Source organism: Poecilia reticulata, linkage group LG6, assembly GCF_000633615.1.
Source record: "Poecilia reticulata strain Guanapo linkage group LG6, Guppy_female_1.0+MT, whole genome shotgun sequence".
In the NCBI taxonomy this organism is placed as follows: Eukaryota; Metazoa; Chordata; class Actinopteri; order Cyprinodontiformes; family Poeciliidae; genus Poecilia; species Poecilia reticulata.
This window is the reverse complement of record NC_024336.1, coordinates 22,744,647-22,768,506: the sequence shown is the minus strand read 5'-3', so window position 1 is coordinate 22,768,506 and position 23,860 is coordinate 22,744,647. Positions and strand designations below refer to the sequence as shown.

Here is a 23,860-nt window from a genome sequence, read left to right as displayed (position 1 = left end):
GAGCAGTGGCTCAAACAGATCCCAGGAACAACATCAGACATCTCAGTCCAGAAATGTGCAGTTCTAGGCACAGCCTATAGATCTCCTCTAGCTAAAGTTGTCACCAATGGGATCACCTCTGATTCATTCTGGCTGTATAGAGGCAACAGACGGGGAGATCCAGTTAGTCCTGCCCTCTTTGTGCTTGCCATCGAGTCCCTGGCTGAGGCCATTAGAATAAATTCTAATATTAGTGGTTTTGAGATTGGTACACAAAATTTCGCTTTTTGCGGACGACCTTATTTTATTTTTAACCAATCCAGAACGCTCTCTTTGTCACCTTCCGGAATTACTGAGTAAATACAGCTCATTTTCTGGATACAAAGTTAATCTGGAAAAGAGTGAGGTTTTACGGATGTCTGTTTTTGACCACAGTAAAGTTAAAAACTTGTCTAATTTCAAATGGTCTCCTGGGGATTTCAAATATTTGGGGGGGGGATTGTTGATAGTAACCTTAAAAACCTCTTTAAACTCAACATAGCTAACTTCCTTCAGAAGGTGAGCGAGGATTTAAGAAAATGGATGGATTTACCTTTATTCGACAACTCTTTAAGTTGTCAAATAAAAATGTCCTTGGTTATATCCAACTTTGCGACTTCATGAGAACTAATCAGAAAGGAAGTTGGAAGTTGCCATTCATGTCTCCCGTTGAGGAAATGTGTCATGCCAATCAGCCATTATGTAAAATCATCTCAAGGGTGTATACAGCACTCATGTCAACTTTAACTATAATAACTGGTATGGAGAGTTCCAGAATCAAAAGCGAAAAGGATTTGGGAATATATTGAGAGGCAATTATGGAATAATTTGTGCAGAGAAGGTCTCACCTCTACTCTAAATGCTCGATTTAGACTAGTACAATTAAATTTTTTATATCAGTTAAATGTTACCCCACAAAATTTACATAAATATAACTCCAATATATCGCCTCTTTGTTTTAGATGTGGCATGGAGGAAGGAACATTCCTCCATTCCACCTGGCAATGCTCTAAATTGCAGGGCTTTTGGAAGGCAGTTTGCGAAACGCTATCAGACATTCATGGCATCACGATTGATAGACTTCTGTCGTTTCATAAGTGACTACAGCCAGTCGTTTACTGCATGTTTTATAGGTGTTACCTGAAAAATGGTAAATTGCTTATGCATTAAGTTAATACTATTGGTTTAAGTTAAATCTCACACAATGGTTAATAAAAATAAAAAAAAAAATAAAGTTTTCAAATCCAGTGGAATACTTAGGTCAAAATAGGTACAAATATTTACAATCACAGTTTTTGATGCATGCAATTGCGACCTTTTTTTAACAACTAAAAATGTACACAGGTAAATAGTTTGTTTAGCCACTAGATGGCAGTATGTTACTGCAAGTTGACAGGCGAGTTTGGTGAGTTGTGTGGCATAGATGTTTGTATTTCACATTCGCTTGAACAAAACTTGAATTTTCCTCAAGCTTTGGTTTCTGATGTTTGCAGATGCTTTTGGGTGGGTTGCTGCTTTTGTATTTAATGACTAATAATGCGTTCGGCTTGTTTGTTTGGATTTGGCTTCCATCTTTATTTTTGAATCTTTTAAACCTCACAAAGTTTGTCTGTGCTTTTTTTTCTTACTTTTTTTTTTAAGATTTGTGTAATTTAACAAATGTTGAATTTCCATGTTCTTGCTTTGTTTCCTATATATATATATTTTAGTTAACAGGGGTACCAAAGCTGGTATTAAATGCTCAGGAAAAGATTAAAGCATTAAAGGATCATGGTGAAGACAGCTAGCACGTACATCATGAGCTGCACAGTGAGACAGTCTGTTGTGGTAACATAAGGTATGGCAAGCACTTGTCATAGTTCAGCTCACTTGGGATAAAGTTAGTAGCACAACTGGAAAAGGATACACAACTGTTTTCTTTTTAAATGCATTATGGGTGTTTGGAGAAAAGAGAATCAAATTCAGTAGGTCTCCAAACAAAACATGAAAAGGCCTGGAGGAGTCTGATCTTTACATCTTGTACATCTTGTACATAGTCTTCTCTTGTCTCAGCACTTTTATTTTAGCCAAAGATTGTAACTCTAGTTCAATCTGTCCAAAAGAATTGATACTGAAGTCTTAAAATTAATCTTTGTGAATTTAAAATTCTGGTGCAAAGTTCTGTTTAGAGACAAGAAGATATCCTTCCAAACAAACCCTCCTTGTTTACTCTCTTTCTACAGTCATTGTCGTAAACCTCAACATTTTAAATGCTAAATAACCTCCTTAGAGCATCAGATGGATGTTTTTAGGTATTTTGCACACAGTGTACCTAGAATTTGTTTAAACCTATTGAGGAATATGAACTAACTGTTATAATCTGCTGTGTAAACTTACGAAATAAAAGAATGTGTGTGGTCTTTCTTTTTGCAATGACCGTGTTTGCAAAAAGATTTACAGTCATCCTAGTATTTAATGGTGATCCTTTCTTCAAATCAAAAGCTGCGTATATAAATGAGCTATACTTAGGGGAATTTTTAAATGATACCATCTTTATCTGTTTCTGAGAGTCGGTGTTTGTTGACGTGTGTGGTTGAAAAAAATGTGCAGACTAGCTGGTGTGTGTAAGCTAGCTAAATCTCCTTTGTTGGATGATGACTAAGAATTTGGCACGTTGCTAAAAGCTCTGTCAGTCAACACTGTTGTGATGGAGGGGAATGTTCCCACAAAAGCCTGGAACAATAAAGTAAGCTCCGCTCTAGTTGTGGATCCTTGTTCCAAATATTCCATGAAGTTTCGGATTCAGCCTCAAGGTGTGCTCATTCAGCCAGTAGGACGTGATTTACTGTCCAAAATTTACAATTTTATTTGTTTGTCCCTAGTTATTGGCCTTTTTTCTGGATTTTTATGGTTATTACCATAAATCAATCCATTTTGTCAAAGGTTTTAATTGGATAAATATTGTGGTGTATTTCAGAAACTGTTGCTGGTTGGATGATGAATATATGAGAAACTCTCTAAAGCTTACGTTGAAATAAAATGCAATTTTTTCTCTCACGTCTTGCATCAGTATTTGTTAAATTTTGCAAACAAAGCTGTTCAAGAAAAAGAGTGAATGAAAACTGATGTACAAGGGACGTAAAGTCCAATCAAGTCATTGAAGTACACAAGTATCGGTAACAAAAGGAGCTGCTGAAAATGTGAAGACTAGTTTGCTCAAGCTTGAGTTTAAATAAAAAAAAAAAAAAACGTAACTGGTTCTTCTTCTTGAAAATGTTTGAGACAAGCCTTTAAAAGACAGAAAAACATTCCTAGGTAGCCACACAATTGGTTTGTTTAATCAACAAATAGCAATTAGTGTAGTCAGTGATCTGCACACTGTGTCCAGTGTCTGGTAGGATCACAAACTGAAGACTGAAAGAAATAAAATAAAAAATAAGTAATAAGATAATGCAGGGTTAAATAAATAAAACAAAAGCATTCTTGCCAGATACACTTTTTTGTGGGGAATTTGGCCCACTTTTATTTTGCATTGTGTTTTCAGTTTTCTTTGTACAGGGGTCACCAAACCTCTATTGTTTGAGGCTGTTGTCTGGACTGTTGGACATACAGATGTGTCTCAATAAATTAGATTATCATCTAAAAACAAATGTAGTTATTTAAGTCAAAGGCTGTGTTCTTGTCTGTTGTGGATCATTTTCTACCACATTTTCTTTCTACTACTCAACTTTCCCTTAAACAAACTATGCTACAGTTTGTTTACAGTCAAAGTCTTTAGCAATGATTTGCTGGATTACTATACAAGCCAATGACAGGTCAGGTTGACAGTCTTCCCCATGGTTGCATAGACTATGGGATGTTTATATTATAAATGTTGTACCAACCTGTTTAGAAAAGTTACTAATTAAATAACTTTTGACATGTTTTCTGTCTCTCTTTCTTTCTAATTACTTGGAGATAACAAATCAACTGATTCTTTCACCAGTGATTTCCCAGTTTGCTTATTAATGACACATGCACGTTTCATCAGTCTGGATGTACATGATTAGAAGCTCTCCAGATGTGTTAGAAAAAAAGATTTTTGTGTGTTTTGTCCCTCTGTTTTCACTTTGGGAAAACCTCTCTGTTTCATCACGTCAACCATGTTCTGGAAACATTTACAAAAAGAACACTATGTGGCTTGCTTGGCAGCACAAGTACACAGCCTTGCTCCCTGCTTTGTGGACTCTTGATATTTTTCAATAGAATTTGTCACGTTGCCTTTTGGTCAGGAAGGATGCAGAGTGAATGAAAGGATAGAAAGGCCTTGTTTTACTTTGCCCATGCTGACAGAAGGGAAGGATTTCATGTGAGAACTTAGCTGTAGCTTCGGCCAATGTTCTGCCATAAATGGATCTGAAGTGAACTTTAATGGGTGAGGACCTTCTGCTGTCCATCATGTCAAAGAATCATTGGAAAATTTGAATAAATTGGCTTTTATAATGCTACTGTAATCTGCAAATGTTCCAATGGATCCAAATTCATTCACTCCAGAAACATGATTATGGCAGAAATCAGTAAACACTGGCAAGCATGGAATCTTGGTCCCCACACATTCAGGTCCTACTGATCAAAGTGCCTTTGATCAAAGATTTTATATAACAAGTGTCATTCAAATGGATTTTATTCCAAACTTTCACTTTTGTATCAGATGACCAGAACAAACGGAGTTTCTGTAATGCTCCTGTTAGCAATGAAGCCAAACACTGTGCAGTCTTTTGCCCTTCCCCTGCACTAGAGCTAAATTAAATTTAGAGTCCATTAGATGGTTTGAAGCTATTAACGCTGTAGCTTTGTGGATCCGTTGTCCTTCTGGTGGTTAACTGAGCCTTCATACATCACAGTATAAAAGGAAATTACTTACAAAAGAGTGGGGAGCTTAAGAAAAGCAAACCATGGATTATTATAGATGCAGTGCACATTTTTCTTGTGCCATTTGGTCCAACTCCAGATGTGCTTAGGTGGTTTCCCCTGACTCACCAAGAATGTCCCCTAATTTAGACATCCTGGAAGAAGAAAGAAGCCAAGCACAGATTAGGAGCTGTGCAAGTCTGTAAGCTTCAGAGGAAACAGACGAAAAGTTGGACTGATGGCATAAAGAAAGTATACAGGCTTGTTTCTCTACTTACAGTCTTTAATGCAACACTAATTAGCTTTAGTTGCCATAGGAACATGATTTAGACTTGTAGTGATGACACAAGTGTTATTGTGTACTTTCAACTAAAAGTAGGACAAAATGTGAATTTACATTTTAACAGTTTTATTTAAATATACTACAGTGAAAACACAATTCCCTCCCTACAAATTTCTTCAATTTTTCATTTATCATACTAAAATGTTTCAGCTCACACTGCCACACAAAGGGCTAGATTCAAAATCTGAAAAAAATCTGTTTGACAACATTCTAAAAAAATTATCTAAGGAAATTGGGGTACAGAAGAGACACAAAGTCATTGATACCCATCAATCTGGAAAAGGTTACAAAAGCTACTTCTAAAACCTCGGGACATCAGAGGAACAGTTATCCATATAGAAAAAACATGGAACCTGAAGAAGAACATCCATCAGTTTGTGATGTGAAGGTTTGGTGCATGTTTGGTGCACTTGGGGCAATGATCTGGAGGAGTACACCCAGTGGTGCAACTACACATTATTCAGGTGGATGCAAAAACATAGATCGGCGCCCCTCCCACCCCCCCGAGGTGACAATACGTGAAGGGTAAAACTCGCTACATTTACCTCGTTATGTGCGCGAGGTGAAGGAGCGTAAGGCGCGCTGAAGTGTATGGGAAAACATCATCGGCGCGCCGCCCCCTCCAGACGGGGTTTTGGCGCCCCTATGCGTTTGCATACCCTGCATACCCACTTATTGCGCCACTGAGTACACCAGCAAGTCCACTTGTGGTTTCATCAAAGTTTGAACTTAAATCTAACTGTATGACCTTAAATAGTTTGTCCATGTTCAAAATCCCTCCTGTGTAGATAAACTGAAACAAATCTGCAAACTAGAGAAAGACTCCTTATCGGTAGTTAGTTACTAATGCTTGATAGTAGTTGTTGCTACCACCAGGTTTATTTTTTTTGTTTTTTATAAATATTATGCAAGGTTGGAGTGGATAGCTTTTCCCTTTATAAATCATCATTTGAAGACTGCATTTTGCATTTATTCCTACTGATCTGAAACATTTACTTAGTATGACAAAAACAAAAGCAAAAAGAGAAGAAATCTTTTCCACAGCATTGCAGAATCTCCATTTCATCATTATGGTTACATTGCAAGTGTGTTTGTGTTTCATAGGGTTTATGTCAGGCAAAATCGACCAGAGGAGGCATTAAGCCAGTGTGAGAAGTCTTTGGACCTGCTGAAGAATTGCAATAAGCATGAGAGGATGTGTGCTGTTTATAAAGACATGGCTGCCATCGAACAGGATAGAGATCACTTGGACAAAGCCATAGGCTATCTCTCTAAGGTTAGTAAACTTTCTTTGGTCTCTTTTAGAACTTTGCCAACCTTTGTTACATAACTACCCTTCTTATTTGGTGTTTAGTGATCTGTCTTATTTCACTTGATTGTTTCTGCTAGGCTCATACCATAGCTGTGAGTCACAGTCCAGAGGGTCTGGAGGGAGCTCAGATCTCCCACAGCCTGGCCATGATGCTTTCTGCTGCACCAGACCAACATCACAGTGGTGAGTGTGTTGATAGAAACTGGCTAGGTCTGCTCAAACACATGAGGCTAATTAGAATTTGAATGAAGTTGATTTCCCTGTATGTCAAGTTCTTTAAGATCATTTTAAGCATCAGCTTGAAATGAACATCAAGCCATATGGACCTAGAATGTATTTATAGAAGGCTCTAAGTGAACCCATAAAAATCAAATAATTATAAAAAGAAAATTAAAAAATATATATTTAGAGGGATACTTCCCTGCTATAGAGAGGAATGCTTTAACTATCTTAATTCAGAGTTTTCTTTAATAGCTTTTCATGTAAAAGAAAAGCATTTTTTTTTGTTAAGTAGCCTATCAGAATTTATTTTAAGTAGGCAGAGTTTGTCTGCTGGGGGTTACCCACATCATCTTCAGCCTTAAACTGAATTATATTGTATGTTATGAGAAATATTTTGATCAGTCAGTTATATTTTAGTTTGCACGCCTTTAAAATTCCTCCATTGTTTGTGTTGAGAGACCACAGCTATGAAAGGCATGGTTTGCTGCTGACTTAAAGGCAAATGCAATGTGAAGTCTAACATCTGAAATAATTTGTTTTGTTCACCTTTGTTTTGATACAATGATATTGGATGTTTGTGCTAGGATGCAACCGTGCAAATCGGAGATTCTCCTAACTGTTGACTTGAATGTCCTGTTTACTCCATGTTGCTGTAGAAACTGCGGGTCACTATTTTGAGCGAAGTCTACGTGCTTACAGGAACTCTGTAGGTCCACTTGATCCAGCTTTTCTTGCTGCCCAGGATGACTTCTGTCGATATCTCTTGATTAATGGACAAGAGGAGGTTAGAAACAGTCTCACCCTTTTCACTCAAATAGTACAAAACCATAACTCCTTTGTAAAATAAAAAATAAAAAAAAAATATACAGAAAAATCTTCCACAAGCAATATTCTGCTTTTTTGTCACACTGATATGTTGTTGGACTTTTATCTAATTTTATTATCAAATAGATCATTTGAATAAATACAAAATTTAGTATTCAATTGACTGTGTCATTTATCAAGTAAAAAGCTGTTCAAACCAACTCAAATGTTGTTCTTTTAACTTCTGCAACGTCCTGGGTGAATAGTTGATGGGCTCATGGAGTAAATAAGTTGTAGGCCACAGGGTTGTCATTGTTCCATATGTTTCCTCTGTTTAGTTCTTATTGTAGTTTCTTGAAGCTCCAAAGCCTTATAAATGGCTTTAACCATTTTCAGATGGATGGATGTCTATAACTTTGTTTTTCATCTATTCTTGAGGTTCTTTAAATTGGGGCATGATGTGTTACTTTTTAAGATCTTTCAGACTTCTTCCTGTTATCAAACAAGTTTTATTTAAGTGACTCTTGAGTTTTCTAACCACCAACCTGTGTGTTGGTGGTGAAACTGAATCACAAACTTGTTAATCACAGTTTGTTTTTCCAATATATTTTATTGAATTTTCTCTTTTAGGACACAACAAACTTACAAACAACAAACTTAACCTTGTAAACATGTACTTATTCACACTTACATTCACTCACTCACCATTCAAACCTGCATTTGTTTAGTTCCAATAATATACAAAACCCTCTAGATTAAGACAGAGAAAAATAACAAGATAATATATAAATAGAAACTGTAGTCAAGACATCCATCCAAGACACCCTTTAATAAGCTCCACCTTCAGTCCTTATGATCCTCAGATATGGCTCCCAGAGGTTCTCAAAGTCCCGCTGTTTACCCTTGGCGATGTATGTTAGTTTTCCAGTGAGAGCGAATTTGCGATTTCTTTCTTCCAGAGTCCTATGGAGGGTTGCTAATCACAGTTAATCCATAATTCAACAAGAGAAGATCGTTTCAAAAGATTTTATTTCTGCTTTTCTTAATAAATTGAATCACAATTTGAAAAATTTTGCATTTTATGCTGATATTTAATTTGTACAATATCAACAGAAATGTGTGGAGATCCAGAGAGCCTCCCTTGAGTCTAAAATCTCTACATTTGGTGACCTGAGTCCTGAGGTAGCAGAGACTCTTCAGTTGATTGGAAGTGCGGAAATGACTGAGGGCCAGGTGAACCAAGCCCACAGGACCATGACAAAGGTAATCATGTGACACAATGCATACAGTTTATGTAGAATTGTTTACCCTGATAAGGTAGGACGAGAAGACATTGACGGTATGTGCGAGAATGTTATAATTACTGTCATCAAGTATGACATTCGTATAAACATTGTTTGATTAAAGATCAAGAGTCTGCATGTTTAAACACATTCAAGTCGGTGAGATGATGACAAGCCAGTCCAGAATACACACAAAGAGCCCCTGTCGTTTTGAGACAAGCTATTTCCACTGTCTCTGAAGACCTGAATGTTATCAGAGTTACAGGCTAATCTTGGAAGAGGGCAGTGTGCTGAGCCAACTTCCCTGGTGTAAAATATCACACAGAGTGACTTTGTTTTTCCTCAGTCTAGATAGAAATTGACAGATGGGCAACAGAAGTTCAATGGCAGTTTGCTATCTGCTGCAGATTGACCCCAGTAAGATCTGAAACAAAACAACATTCCTGCGTTATTGTGCATATTTCCATAAATACCTACATATTTTATTAATTTAATCAACCTTTATTTATATGTACAAAAGTTTCATTTACTTCATATTATGTAATGAGGAGTGTCATTTTTCACATTTGCCCTATGAGCTCACTTGTCCCATCATGGTTAAGCTCTCTAAAGGACCCTTTATGATTCTTGTAAGAACTTGCCTCTCAGTGAAGCACCCCAGTTGCTATGTTGTTTTGTTGTTGCTCTCTGAGCAGAGAGGGGGGGTCCAAGAATGACAGGGTAGATCAAGGCTCACTCTATCTCCCCCACGTCGAAGTTGTAACCTTTCTGAAACACTCTAACCCACAGCGGATATGTCAGCAGGAATTATTTTCCAATGCTGTCATCGTGAAACCGCTTCCAGTCTGATTGAGTAACTTGCTTTTGCAAAGGAACTCTGGCCTATACAGTGGATAGAATGCAAGAGAACTTCTAAAAACAAAGAACAATAGTTCATACAGACACAAAGTTGACCCCACCTCCTTCCTTCTCTGCAGTATTGCTGAAAAAAAGACAGCCTTCCATTACATCAACCTTAGCAACCGTAAAAACATTCAAAAGGCCAGATGGATCTCTTCCAGATTAACACTGTTTTGCTTTCCCCCAGTACAGAGGGGAGCTTTTCCCTCCCTCTTTCCTGGTTTGAACCATTTGCTTCTTGTTATTTGTAATGATTGCAGAAAAGAGAGTCAAGTTTTTTCCTCGTATTTCATGTCAGTGTATGCTATCATATTCAGATGTTTCAACTTTTCTCTACTTTCAATTTGCTAAAAGATTATGTCATTACAAATTTGGACAATAATACCTCTGTTTTTTTTCTTAGTTTGTTCTGTCAGATTGTGTACTGACAGAAAAATGTGGCTGTCTCAGCCTTTACTCTCTCTACCCTTAAGATTACTGAAGCGCTATCAGTAACAAGATGACATATCTATCTTGTTTGATTTGACTCTCCCGAGTGGTCAGCGCAGGTGTTATGTAAACTTTGGACAGCTACAGGGGTTATTTCGGTATGTTTAGTGCTTCCAGTATGTTGCTAGGATGTCAGTTTATTTCCATCCAGATTGAGTTGCACTTTTTATTTTCAACCTACCTATATCACTGTCATTGTTTTATGTTTCAATTTTAGTGCTTGGATGTACACAACTTGCTGTACGGTCCTCAGCACAAGAAATCCATAGCAGTCCAAAAAGCTGTGAACATGTTGTCAAGGTAACTCCTGGAGACGAAGATTAATTTACTGCTACACAGTGTTAAATTTTAAGACATTTCAGTGTTGGAAATAAAGATGATTAAAGGGCATATATCATCATGTTTTTAACTTTTGTTTTTAGCTATGTTCAGCCATTATGCTCTCAATGGTATAGTTGATCTCCAAAATCAAGAAAATCTTTAAAAAGCGTGAGAGGAAAAACAACTATCTCATGGCAGCCGAGAACGCAGTTCTCTATTCTGACCAGCATTATTACTTTGGTGTGCATGGACGTGCAACAGCCCTCACATTTCTTCACTTTCTTTTCCCAAGATTAGCTTAGACATCAATGTATTAACATTTCTTAACAAAGTACCAAATATTTAATGGGGTGTTCTAGTTTTTAACATGACTATATGATAATGCCTTCTTTAGTAGACATGAACTTTTCTCATTTTAAAAAAAGTTCAACTTTAAAAAAGTTCATGTTTTAAAGTGCACATGTCATGGTTTTAAGCCATTCCTTTTCACTTGTAAATCATTTATTTATGGTCTATATAAAGTACTACTGCAATGCTTTAGTGTGAATTCCTCGTTTTCGTAGCTCCACGGACCCTTTGTTTACCCCTTTTCTGAGGTGCGTTTTAGTCAGCTCATTTTTCTGCGATTTTTAAAAAAAATGAGAATGAGTCATTTCACGTGCCGCACTTCTATTCACTCAAAGCACACAAAAAAATTAGTTAAGGGCTGAAAAGTGGATTTTGCTTGATTTGTTCCCTTTAAGGTTTTCTGACTCGAAAGTATGGTGTTATATACCCTTTAATATTAATAATTTTATGTTAGTGTATCAACTATGTAATGTTTGCTTTTCAGGGCACCTGAAGTGGTTAAGAGACAACAGCAAAGAAGAAGACAGACAAAATTAGACACATTTCCAGTTATACCATCCAGTGGTGAAAATGATAACTCTACATTGAATGCTTGAAATCTCATTTTTCCCCACTTATTTACTTTTTTACAAGGTTAAAATGGTATCCCTAAAGGTTTGCCCTAGTAGATAATACATTTTTTGTATTTTGTTAATTAAGATTTAATGTGCTATTATTATGTAAGCAATTAGTTTGTCTAGCCTATTATGTGAATTTACTGAAAAACAATACACACAAAACATTCCAACAATATATAATATATATTTTAATATTGTTAAGATATTCATCAATGAAATACAGAAAGCCCCATCAGCCAAAGCAGTTGTGTCATCTGTTTAACAGAAATCAATAAAATGAAATACATATCATTTTGTTTGTTCCTCATTCATTAAACATTGACTCATATCCTCTTTATAAATCAATAGATTTTCCATATATTAATCTTGGTGAATAAAATGTGTTGGCACATGGTATCCAGATACCAGTTTGCATGAAGATGTATTCCAAATTTATAAATGTTAATGGAGAAAAGATCAGAAAATATGTGGAAACCTGATGTATCTGGGCACTTAAACGCAACAAATCTTTCTTTGTGAAGAGCTCTAACAGATAAGTGTGTTTATACTAAATATCTCATGTCTGTGCTACATATAATGACAAATTGCGATTTTGTGAATGAATTGCTGCATAAAGTGTAATAATCAAATATGCTGAAAATGTCTGAAACAAATAAGCAGACTGAATGCATTGCACACTAATTCTGCCTCGGCAAACAGCACACAAGACAACAACACCTTGTGAACACTCAATGCCACTAAGCTGATGATCCAAAAATAGTCCTGAACCCTCTTAGGTCAGAGCAAAACTGAATCCATCATGCCAACACCGTGATACCTTAGATATATGCACAAACATACACAATATGTTTCACAACCATATTATCACCATTAGTTATCATTAGAATTTTTGAATGTATCCTGCTTCTTCTACTTATTGCCTTCATTTATATGCAGATAAACTTCTTTAAAGTTATTGATTAAGGATTTCAACTTGACCCCATCATCTAGTGTGAATCTTGAATATTTGTCGTCAATCCAATAATTCACAGCAGTGTGAAATAACATGTGAATATATTGTTAAAACAAACAACTTTTTCTCTGTTTGTAAATTATATCTGTTGCTCAAAACACATTTTACTTCCTAAAACATACATAATTTCTTATTAATAATGAATAAAGGTAGATAATCAAAATATAGCTAGTTTTTTGTCACATTCAGTAGACACTTTCCACGTGAAATCCTAACTCAATCCATTCTTAATATTCAGTAATTTCATTTAAATGTAACATATGTCCTCAGAATGTAACATCTACCAACATCACTCCATTTTGGTAAGGTGCTCAAGGCACAAGAAGTCCCAATCTGCAAACGGTGCACAGCACCCATAACTCCCAGTGCCGTGTTGGTCTGTAACAAGTGTTGTTCCAAAAGATTCAACAATTTGGCACATGATGACTGAGTTAGTGGTCTGCTGTAAACTGTGGAATAGGCTTTTAAAAGCGCCACAAAGAAGTTTAATACCAAAAAAATACAAAGTGTATAAGCCAAGCTACATGAAAGTGAAAATGAAGTTAATACAAAGATTGTAACCAACATCCAAATTTTGTCATGATAGATTGACTGGGGTTTGTAGTTCTAATGTCACCATATCTGCATCAGTATGTCATTGTTAAAGCATATGTTAGCAGTGGCACTGCCATGTTGCATAAAGCTTATGTATAAATGTTTACACTTTCTAAAAAAAATCCCGGTCAGTCTTCTAAGGGCCTTTCAAGGTAAACTGTTGCAACTCTTTTTTCAGTAGAAATCTTCTCTGGATTTTCGAAGAGTTGGGACTGCTCTGAGCTCTTCTCACCATGATCACCCGTTTCCTCCATCTGGAAGGTGAAGGACTTTTCTGATGGTTCCAGTTTTATGTGTTTCTCAATTATTTTAGATGCAGATTCCTCTATGCTGCCAAAGCCTTCAAAGCCCTCAGCATATGCAACCCCCTCTTCTTTGGACACTCTGATGCTGTACCCTGAACCTGCTCCTCCTTGGAAGGCCTTTTCAAGATCCAGGTTGGAAGATCTGAGAGCTTTCATTATCTGCTCTTCGGAAATATCATCTCCTTCCTCCAACAGCCCAGAGTCTTCAAGGGTTTGTGAGACATTTAGCTCTGCAACTATAGTCATAGTTCCATTATCACTTGACTGCTCGACTTTTTTGATTGCCACGTTTTCTGGATTTTCGCTGCTCATTTTTGTGAGGAAAGCCAATTCGTCCCTCAGGGGACCAGAGACTGAGCTCTGTAGTGTCTCCAAGGCTCCCTTCAGCTGCTCTTTGGGTTCCAAAGAATCCTCTCTCAGGAACTCAAGCATGGATTCTTGCACTACAGGCGATACCCGAACTTCTTCTTCAATTATGCACTCTGGAAAACTTTCCTTGGGGAACGAGTGATTGCTTGACTTGTACTGGTATTCCTCGCTTTCCTCTACTATCACTTTTCTCTGGGGAAGACTTTCATCTTGGTAATACCTCTCATCAGACAGATCATCTACAATGCCATAATGGCCATATGACATTATTCCTCCACCATCCTCAGGTTCAGAAAGATTTTCGTCTGGTGTGGACACAAAGTACTCATGAAACTCCTGCTCCTGCTCACAGGAGAAGTTAGGAGATTTGTTTTCTCTAGAGAACTCCTGAACATGCACAGATCCACCAGTGGGCTGGTCTGTGCCTCTTTTGGAGGCTATTATGGCATTATCATCACTCTTCTCTTCTTCATATTCGTGAGTTACGTTTTCCATCTCCTCAATTTGGAAATATCTTGAGGGCTCATAAGAACTTGATTTTCTTTTTATTTCATCTTCAAGTTCCTCATCACTGAAAGACTCAATGGGCTCCTCAATAATTTCCACATTGACTGACTTATTTTCCATGTTTTCTCCCCCTTGAAGACTACTTAGAAGGTTCTTAATCATGGTACCTGTTGCTGTATCTTCTATGTCCTCCAGTGATACCTTCTTCACACCCTGGCTCAGGAATTCCTCCAGGGCAGAGTCCTCAGAAACATCCATCTCTTCTTCAAATTTGGACTCCAGCACAATCTGTGTCTTAGTAGTGCCATCTTCCTGTTCACTTTTCTCCACATGATACCTGACCTTAGACTCTCCCGATGAACATGCCTTGGCTTCTAAACCTGCAGGTTTGATCACTTTCTCAATAATCTCTTCTACAGATACAGAGTCCAGTATCTTTTTTTCAATTATAGGTTCTGCCTTCTCTTTGTCTTTGAACTTATCTTGAGCATAACCTTTCTCTTTCTCATTGGACACCTGCCTTTTGCTTTCTGTGACAGTTTGAGCAATACTTTTTGCTGGGGGTGACAGCACTCTTACCGACTTTGTCTCTGGTGAAAAACTGGCTTTGCTTTCATAAGGGACCTGTTCGAATCTCATGGTTTTCTCCTCTGCTACCGTTTTCTGTGCAGGCTTACTTATTTTGTTTTTATCCTGGCCAATTTTGGTACCAGTAGTAGGCTCAGAAGTGGCAGCCCGAGCTTTGCTGAACGAGATCATATCCCTTCTGGATGCTGGACTCTGATGCCGAGCCCTTCCTGCAACTGAAATGGGAATGACCCTGGAGGGACTTATGGACCCAGAAGAGGTCACAGGTGGTCTTCTCAGGTTTATTGGTGATGCATACCGCATATCTATATGTCTTCTTGAGGTTAAGGTTGAAGTTCTTGGAGAGTACTGTTGGGCAGGCACCTTGATATCTAAGCCAGAAAAGAAATAATTGTAAATAATTCCTGCATTAACTGTGTTGCAAGCAGTCTCATTTATCACAGTAAAACATTGATAAAAGATTATATTTTTGCTGCAAATACTTTATTGGTGCTATACCTATTATTCTCTCTCTTTGATGTTGGGACATCCTCCTGTTAGCACCTTGCATACCAACTCTTTCACTTTCCAGGAGAGTCCTGCACAAATACAAGAATACATATCTTACATGAGTGCAAATGATATCAATGAGAGATGTCAAGGTCTTCCGCAGGGTTATGAAACGAACTTCAGGACGAATACCTCACAAGGTGATGCACATCATTCAGGTCTGCCATTTCATCCTCCTCAAACTGAATTCAAGACTTACAGGACGGTATGTATCCTGAACCTAACCATATAGGGTAGTAATCATAAAACTATGATGTTAAGCCAATGTTATTTAAAATGTTTAAAAAAACGAAGACATATTGTATTTAGCTGAAACGACTTACCTTTCCTTGGCCACGCTTCAGGAGTTAGCTAACCAAAGGGTCTCTGAAAAGAACGACCTCTCTGAAGCTTGCCTTTCAATAGACTGACCTAAAAATAACGACTACAATGTTTGGCTGTCCATGCTCTACGCTATAAATCCCAGAGCAAAAGCTGACTCGTGACACTTACAGAAACACATGGTGCTGTTGCCACATCTCCAAGGGAGTGTTGTGTTATCCAAACGTTTTATACAGACTATACTTCAGAGATCCATATAAAGTCATAATGACAGAGTGGAGGGAGTGTAAACATTAATCTTGTGAAGGCATTGTTTGTAATGTATCAATACAAATTAGGTAATTATATCACAGGAAAAAGTCATAAGCATTTGAACAAGATCAGCTGAATATCTATAGAAATACACTTCTCGCCCCTTTGTTAGATATTCTTGTTCAACTGCTTGTTAACATAAATGCCTTTAAATCACAAGGCAACAGCTTAGTGGATTTTGGCTTTTATATGTGGTGAAGATACAAATGTTCACCAAAAGATTGAAAAAATATGAGTCTGACTTTCAGCTGAGACATTAAATTACTTGGGTTCGACTTTGGTATAAACAACATTAACACATTTTGTTCTGCTATGCATTAATGTTTTGAGATGGTGGTGGTGTGATGGTGAGGCAGATGTTCACTTTGCACAATTTAAGACCCTTATTTCCATTTGAGAATTGTTTTAACGCCATGGCATACCTATATACTGTTGCTCTATCTCACAAAGCTCAGCTCTGGTTTCTAGAACATGACAATGAATTGACTTTACTCCAGTGGTCTCCACAGTCAGCAGATCTCAGTTTGGTACAGCACCTTTGGAATGTGATGGAATAGGAGATGCACATATCCAGCCATCCACCCATTCATTATCCAACTTGCATATACCATGTGGGGTAGTGAGGGATGCTGGAGCCTATCTCCAGCGGTCAACGAGCGAGAGGCCGGGTACACCCTGGACAGGTCGCCTGTCCATCTCGCGGTAGATGCACAAAATGACTGACAAATATAATGTTAATTTGAAAATTAAATTGTCAGTATTCCACTGGAAAATTTTTGACCCATACATCAGTCTGTTGCACAAAGAAGGTTATTTTTAGAGTGTCTAGAGGTCCATAAATATAATTTTAGATTATTAGGTGAAAAAAAATATATAACCATGCATACTTGTGGACTGGCCTGTTAACTGGGAAAAAAAAAAAAAGATGGAAAATGTGAAGTCTGCACCAAAAGGCCTTCTAGCTACAAGGCAATGATGGCAACCATCTTTCCAGCAGGACGTCCCCTTTGAGTCATTTGTTTATGCAGGCTGGCCACATCTGTGGTCCAATGAGCATGAAACTTAAAGTAAAAAACTTTTCTTTTGTTTTTTTTCGAAATTCTTGATTAACCCAAAATGTTTGACTCTAAAGGCAAACCTTTGTATTTGAACTGGGTTTATATTCAAATGTATTTTTACTCCACATTATATTTGGATCTGAAAAAAATCTTACCTGAAGGAGTCATTTGTTGAACAACAGTTTTACTTTTACATAGTCACTTTTTATGAAGATTGCATTTTTATTATAATCTGCTTTGCTTAATTATAGAAAAACATCATCTGGCCTGTAACCTGGTCTTTTTTTACCAGTGAAATATTTACACAAAGTCATTATTTGTTTAGAATTTGAGAACATAATTTAAAGCAAAGCGATTCATCACCTGTACGCTGCCACCTCCATGCCTAGATCCATTTTCACTTGGAGAAGGTGTTGATGTTCCCTCATTTTCTCTTCCATAGCCTCAGCCAGAATGTTTCTCTCATGTTCCAGCTGCTCAATAATTATCTGAAAGAGAAAGAAAAAATAAAGTTTTCACCATTTTAGTTTTTAATTATTATATTATTAAAATCTTTTTATGCCGATCTATATTGCAGTCCAGTTTATGCAAAAATAAAGCAGAACATATTTAATCATCTAAAATCTCGGTTTATTTTTTTATTCTTATTTTTATTGCGCTGAAATTCATTTGTTGCTGCAATACTGTGACTTATTCACAGTATACGGCCATCCTGTTTAAGTCCCCATCACCTTTGGGAGGCTAGTAAGGATTTGTCAGCCTGACAGCTAATTGGTTTAAGTGGCTGAAGTCATTTAGCAATAGTAAAGTGCTTGGGAGGAGGATTGTCTCCCAGCGTTTAAAGCCTTTTACCAAGGTCAAATGTTACATGCAGGATCCATTTTTAATTTCTTATTTTTTTTGTAAATATTTTAGCTCAAACTTAAATTAATTAAATCTGATATTTAGTCTCTGAAACATGCACTTAGCTTTGGTTATGCATTGTAGCTTTGGTTATGCATTTCTTATATATGAGACGACTATTTTTGGAGTTATTCAGGCTTAAGAGTCTCACTTATGCATGATTTATTTGTTGCAGGCACTGAAAGCTGCAGCTGCATGAGAGCTATTATGGACTGTGGGTGTGGCTGAGGGACCATGCAGCCTCACCCCTCTCCCCTGGCTCGTCGGAATAATCAGCAGATTGTTCAGTTTGAATTYTTTGAAACTGTATATTGTAATTTATTTTKGGGGGCGATTTTAACAAATAAAYGCATGTCAATCTTGTTGATAAATGCTTTTTGCAGTTCAGTAACAGACCAACTCACCTGGTGTTCACTTAAATCCACTCGGAATTTGTCCTGCATGTGCATGAGCTCCTCTTCCAGGCGCATTTGAACCTGGCCCTGTTTTTCCGCCTCCGTGCGCAGTTTGCCCAGCTCGGACGCGTACAGCATCTTCTCCTTCTGTAGGTCGCACAGCCTCGCCTGGTCCGCTTTGATCGACTGCTCCATCTCTTCCACTTTCTGTTGGTACATTTCAAACGTCTCTATCCATCCCTCGGACAGCCCGCGGGCGTACTCCTGCACCTCCTCCACGGAAACCACCGGGGGTCCGTGATAAGTTTGCGTGATGATGGGCACTACCCGGGACTCCACCTGATGCCGGAGCTTGGCCGTCTCATGCCTGTGCGCGTCCTCTAAGAGCTTGTACTCGCTCTCCAGTTGAAGGAGCCGCTGCTGCAGATCGCTGTTAATTTTGTGCGCCTGCTGCAGCTCCTGCTCGCAGCCCTTCAGCTCGCCGCTGACGTCCCTGCACGCCTCGGTCTGCTCGCTGCACAGAGACCGGACCGTTTGCAACTCTCGCCATAGCTTCTCCCTCTCCATCTCCGCCTGGGACTTCTCGAAGGAGATCTGCCCCACCATTCTCCTCAGATCCTTCATATCTGCTTTGTACCTCTGCTCCCATTCCGCCGTCCCGCTGCCGCGCTTCAGTTTGTTAATTTCAGCTATCAGATGCGCGTTTTCTTGCTCCAGCTGCTTGGTCCTGGATAGATACTGAGCAAGTCTGCTGTTCAGCTCTTGCAGTTGCTGTTTTTCGCKGTCAAAAGTTCTCTTGAAAGGAAGCATTCTGATCTGTTATTATTAAAATTCGGTTTCGAAAATGCTGCGTGCAGATGGGTTATTTGCGTGTGCGTCRGTGGGCTSAAGTGTGATGTAATTTGCGATCGGTGCCCTTTGACAAGTGCAGGAGGAGAAGGAGGGCGGGTCCTGAACGCATCACAGTCACAGGAGCGTCCCAAGCTCTATGGAACGCCTCGGGCTGTGGCCATGACAGATGTTACGCTGCATTCACGTGCAGTCAGAAATATGTTCAAACAGTTGAAGCGTTTTAATTACCGTCTTGCAGAAAATGTGTTATAGAGCTAATTACAATTTTATGAATACGTGCCTTCTCCTATTTCTTATGATTGCAGTAGCTATTATTTAAATAATTTGCAATATATCATTTTTTCTTTCTATGTTTAATCAATAGCATCAGTGTAGTTTTTGTTGTGCCTGATTATTTGCATGTTAGATGTTTCAATAAATTAAAAATCTTTTGTTGCCAATTTTATTATATGCTATGTACATATAAAGATATGTMGAGTATTTTGTTTTTTTTAGTTTTCACAATTTTGGATGTAACAGTAAGAAAAAAAATACATTCTCATATAACTCTCGTAAAGTACTGTTAAGATAAATTCTGAGGAATGTTTTTTTGTTTTTGTTTTTTTCTGGTAACGTTTTAATAAACATCAACTTCTCTGATTGTTCAAGTGATTCTGAATTAAAAATAATTTTGTGATASTGGACATTTAAAAAAAACAAGTATATTACTAAATGTCTGAGTAACGTTCTATCATTTTGCATTTCGGTCTATTTGTATTCTCCCCAGGCTCCTTTTGTCATTAGTTTACCGGGAGCACATGAACGCACCACTTCTAATAGCTTCAGTTATTTTATGGAACGGCTCCTCCTGGCGGACGCATCGTAAATTACAAAAGGCACAAACTGTTTTCCCTCTGTTTACTCGGATTTATACGCTCTATTAGCTTGGATACGCTATGAGCGAMAGAGAAATTGTTGTTGTTACAGGTAAAATAAGAATTTGCTCAATGATATGTACACTCTTCATACTTCTAAAAACACGTGTTGAATACACTTTGAAGGGTTTGGACCGTTCAGACAGTTCTTGGTGAACCCCAGCTGGATAACAGCCCARGTAAGGTCCAATGTTTGGAAAACACGGTCCTGTTTACCGCTCTGGTTAATTTTAGCTGTGCGTTTCKTTTACCGCAGGGATTAAAGTTGGCCGGGATGGGACAGCGCATCGATGTTAACATCAAGGAGCTGCCAGTTAGCTACAGTTCAACCCAGAGGATTATTGCTGAGCTTTGGCAGACCCTTAAACCGAAGGTAGAAATAAAAAATTGGGGTTGACACACCTAAAAAAATCTAATAGAAATCATTCAAAGCATTCAAAATGGTAGTTAAAGGTCTGTACTCATGGTGTTTTTTGCTGTTTGTTTTTGTTGAATATAAAAGGATAAAGGAATAGATTAGTTGGCATTATTTGCCTTGTTATTTTGCTCCTTAGGGTAAACACAATACCTATGAAATAAGACATGATATCCCTGTGTGTAATTTTTGCACATTTTTGAAACACAAAAAGGTGAATCTTGTTTGCATGCTTGTGTTCTCAGTTTGCTGTTCACCTGGGCATAGCCAGGGGTTCCAGTCTTGTCATTTTGGAGCAAACTGGTAAGAACAGCGGGTACAACACCCGAGACGTTTGCAGCTTCTGTCCCACAGATCACCGCTGCATCGAAGGCGGCCCAGAGAAACTGGACTCCGTTGTTAATATGTTGGCCATCTCCAAGCACTTTAAGCAAGCAGGGATGGATGTGGTTCATTCTAGAGATGCTGGCAGGTAGGCAGCCAGCCCTTTTTCTGATCTGCATTAACGGACGCAAGTATAAGGTCGTGCACTGCTTTCTCCTTTCCAGATACTTGTGTGATTTTGCTTATTACTGCTCACTGTATCATGGTGAGAGGAGAGCAGCTTTCATCCATATACCCTCATCTGGCAGCTTATCCTCGGCTGGCAGACTGGTACCTCTTCTGCAGGAAATAATTGTCATGATGCTTGATCAGCTGGAAGAAGTCAAATGTCACTCGGAAACATAGGTAGGTTTTCACTCAGCATGCCTTGAGCTTTTTCACTATTGTCACGTTACAGCTATACTGTGGGGTAATTCACTGAGGTTTGAAACGAAAGGTTAACAAAAATAAATAAATCTGCGAACTTAATTACTGAAATTTCACCACAGTATTGATTTAATTAAGCTCGGGGCCATTTAAAGGAGACTAATCACTACATGAAAATGCTTTGATCTAAACTCTTATCTTTTTAGCTCAGACTTAAGTATTTTACAGCCACCTTTAGGTTTTCTTCCAAGATTGTCCTGTACGTAGAAAAATTAAATAAACAAGCATAGTTCTCATTTACTTATTTATTCAAAATTTCAGAAAAAAGTAAAATACAAGAAATTCTCTTATACACATTTTTGAGACGGCTTGTCAAAAATACACCATCTCAGCTATAAGTGTGAAAAAACAACTTTGAGGCCTCAGATACAGAGCTTGAAAAGAAGACGGAGACTAGAGAAAACAGTTTGATTATTCTTCCCCCGTCAAGTTATGAACACACAGAATTTAATAAGTGTAGTAGCAGTAGAAGACCAAGGCCCCTCCGAAGGTTTTAGGAATGCAGATGAAATAAAACAAAAACAGACATGAGTGAATCGAAACACCTCAAACCTAGTTATTGCAGGAGACTGCTGTGATGCCTTCTCCATAAACCTGACTTTTTTTTTTTTATGAAAATATTGAAAGAATGTGTGTATGATTATGGTTACGGTCTACAGTAAATTAAAGAGCAACTTGTGAAACTTTAAATTATCTTTTTCTAACTACGCTGTTCACTTGTTACCTGAACTACCCGTAATGTATGCAACATCCCTGTCCTGGCTCTGTCCATGTTGGAAATGCTGCACATTTGACAGGTTTGGGATCTAATAGTAACTGGTAGCTCATCCCTTAGCAGGTCAGTGACTGCTAAGAACTGAAAAGCAAAAAAATAAATATTTAACGATTTCTGGACAAACATAAACACACAGATATGTTAACGTCTTGAACTTTTTTGCTTGTCAGTGGTGGTTTCTGTAAAGAAATTCAGCAGCAACTTGGCTCTTTAAAAAACATGAAAAGATTGTTCAGTTGCATGATTAAGAGGACTGAGCACCAAACTTTTACATTAAAAGTTACTTTGTGGGTAACTTCTAATTTGAAATAAAAGGAAAAGAAAATAAAAATCACTTTCCTCCAAGTCCATCAATATGCCAATGGCCATGAGTAAAACGTGCAGCTGAGGCTTTGAAAGAGGTTTTGAGGTGTTGGAGCTGCTTCGCTTCCTTGTACAGATAACATTTTTGGTGATGCTGTAAGATCCACTGTGGTGACTAAACTGGCAGCACTAAAAGTGGTGTGTGTGTGTAGATACAGTGGAAACACCACCCCTGTTAAGATGCCTGCTTATACGTAAAAAGTGAAATCATGATAAACCATGTCAGAACGTTTCCCTCCTTTAATGTACCACAAACTTGAAAAACATACCAAAAATCTTTGAGAGAAGAGCACAAAAGAGTTTCCAGGGTTTCAGATATTCCACGGAGCACAGTTCAAAGAGTCAACATCAGGTTGAGAAATTGGGGCGTAACAATGACATTACCAGAAACTGGACAACATGTGAAGTTAGCGGAGAGACGAGAAGAAAACTGGTCAGGAAGACTGGCAAGTACTGACTGTGTAGCATGTGAGATGACGGTCTCCTGTGTTCTTTATGTGTCTAGACTATGGAGTAGAGAGACAAACTGAAATCCAATCCAATTTAGTAAAAACACATTTGACATTTTCCAAACCCATGACATGAAAATGTGTTGCAGTTCAACAAAACCAGTGTTTAATTAATTAATTTTTTGGGGGGCTATCTATTTCCAAAGGTGTTTAGAACAAACAAGGCACCTTAGTAAAAAAATAATAATAAAAAAAAAAAACTCATACACACAGTGACGCAAAACGGTGGTAGCGTCATGCCTTGTAGCTTAGATTGAATGGTCCAATACAACATAGTTTAATGGGGACATATTTACGTTACAACAGTGTTTTGAGTAGGTCACATTAGAGAGGGTCAAAACTCTGAAATGGTTTATCTTGGTCCAACTCTTGAACATGTCAGAAATCTGGCATTTTACCGGCGGTGGGTAAACGTTTTATATCCACTGTAATGTCTGAAAGATCAAAACTAAGAAAATCACATGGACACAACATTTCTAATCGATACATGACAAAGAACCACATGGAGTTTACAGAAATGATAAAACTAAATAGTGGCTTTTTAGCTCTCTGCCACTTATAATCGAAAAGTGTTTTTTTTTTTATATGCTTACAGAAAGTAGAAACAGGTACAAGGTGAGATTTTCCTTTTTCTTAGATGCTTTGTGTGAAAACTACATATCTGTCCTTGTTACATTCACAACACTTATCGATACTTCAGGCAAAAATTAAATGCTGTCGGTTTTGGAATAAAGTAAAGGTTTTAAAATGGCATATCACCTGCAAGTAGAACCGCATATATAT

General features: G+C 37.9%; 3 protein-coding genes across 4 annotated transcripts in view; 2 read left to right on the top strand and 1 right to left on the bottom strand.

The window, feature by feature from the left end:
• Positions 1 to 11,817, top strand: part of ttc23 (tetratricopeptide repeat domain 23) — an 18,048-nt gene extending 6,231 nt beyond the window's left edge. Inside the window, exons 6-11 of the mRNA XM_008412386.2 lie at positions 6,335 to 6,506; positions 6,620 to 6,725; positions 7,421 to 7,548; positions 8,682 to 8,831; positions 10,458 to 10,540; positions 11,394 to 11,817. Of these exons, the coding sequence (XP_008410608.1) occupies positions 6,335 to 6,506; positions 6,620 to 6,725; positions 7,421 to 7,548; positions 8,682 to 8,831; positions 10,458 to 10,540; positions 11,394 to 11,505 (751 nt within the window). The 3' untranslated portion in view covers positions 11,506 to 11,817. The remainder of the gene's footprint in view (positions 1 to 6,334; positions 6,507 to 6,619; positions 6,726 to 7,420; positions 7,549 to 8,681; positions 8,832 to 10,457; positions 10,541 to 11,393) is intronic.
• synm (synemin, intermediate filament protein) lies at positions 11,699 to 19,413 on the bottom strand. The gene is made up of 4 exons (XM_008412385.2): positions 18,449 to 19,413; positions 17,505 to 17,629; positions 15,400 to 15,479; positions 11,699 to 15,272 (listed from the first exon to the last, which is right to left on the bottom strand). Exons 1-4 carry the CDS (start codon positions 19,247 to 19,249, stop codon positions 13,261 to 13,263), a joined length of 3,018 nt encoding a protein of 1,005 aa, XP_008410607.1. The 5' UTR covers positions 19,250 to 19,413; the 3' UTR covers positions 11,699 to 13,260.
• A 367-nt stretch (positions 19,414 to 19,780) lies between these two features.
• The window catches only part of pgpep1l (pyroglutamyl-peptidase I like), a 13,840-nt gene continuing 9,760 nt past the window's right edge, over positions 19,781 to 23,860 (top strand). For both annotated transcript variants that reach the window (XM_008412389.2, XM_008412388.2), the window contains exons 1-5: positions 19,781 to 20,257; positions 20,332 to 20,384; positions 20,462 to 20,578; positions 20,866 to 21,092; positions 21,169 to 21,349. In XM_008412389.2, coding sequence (XP_008410611.1) covers positions 20,227 to 20,257; positions 20,332 to 20,384; positions 20,462 to 20,578; positions 20,866 to 21,092; positions 21,169 to 21,349 — 609 coding nt within the window. In that variant the 5' untranslated portion in view covers positions 19,781 to 20,226. The remainder of the gene's footprint in view (positions 20,258 to 20,331; positions 20,385 to 20,461; positions 20,579 to 20,865; positions 21,093 to 21,168; positions 21,350 to 23,860) is intronic.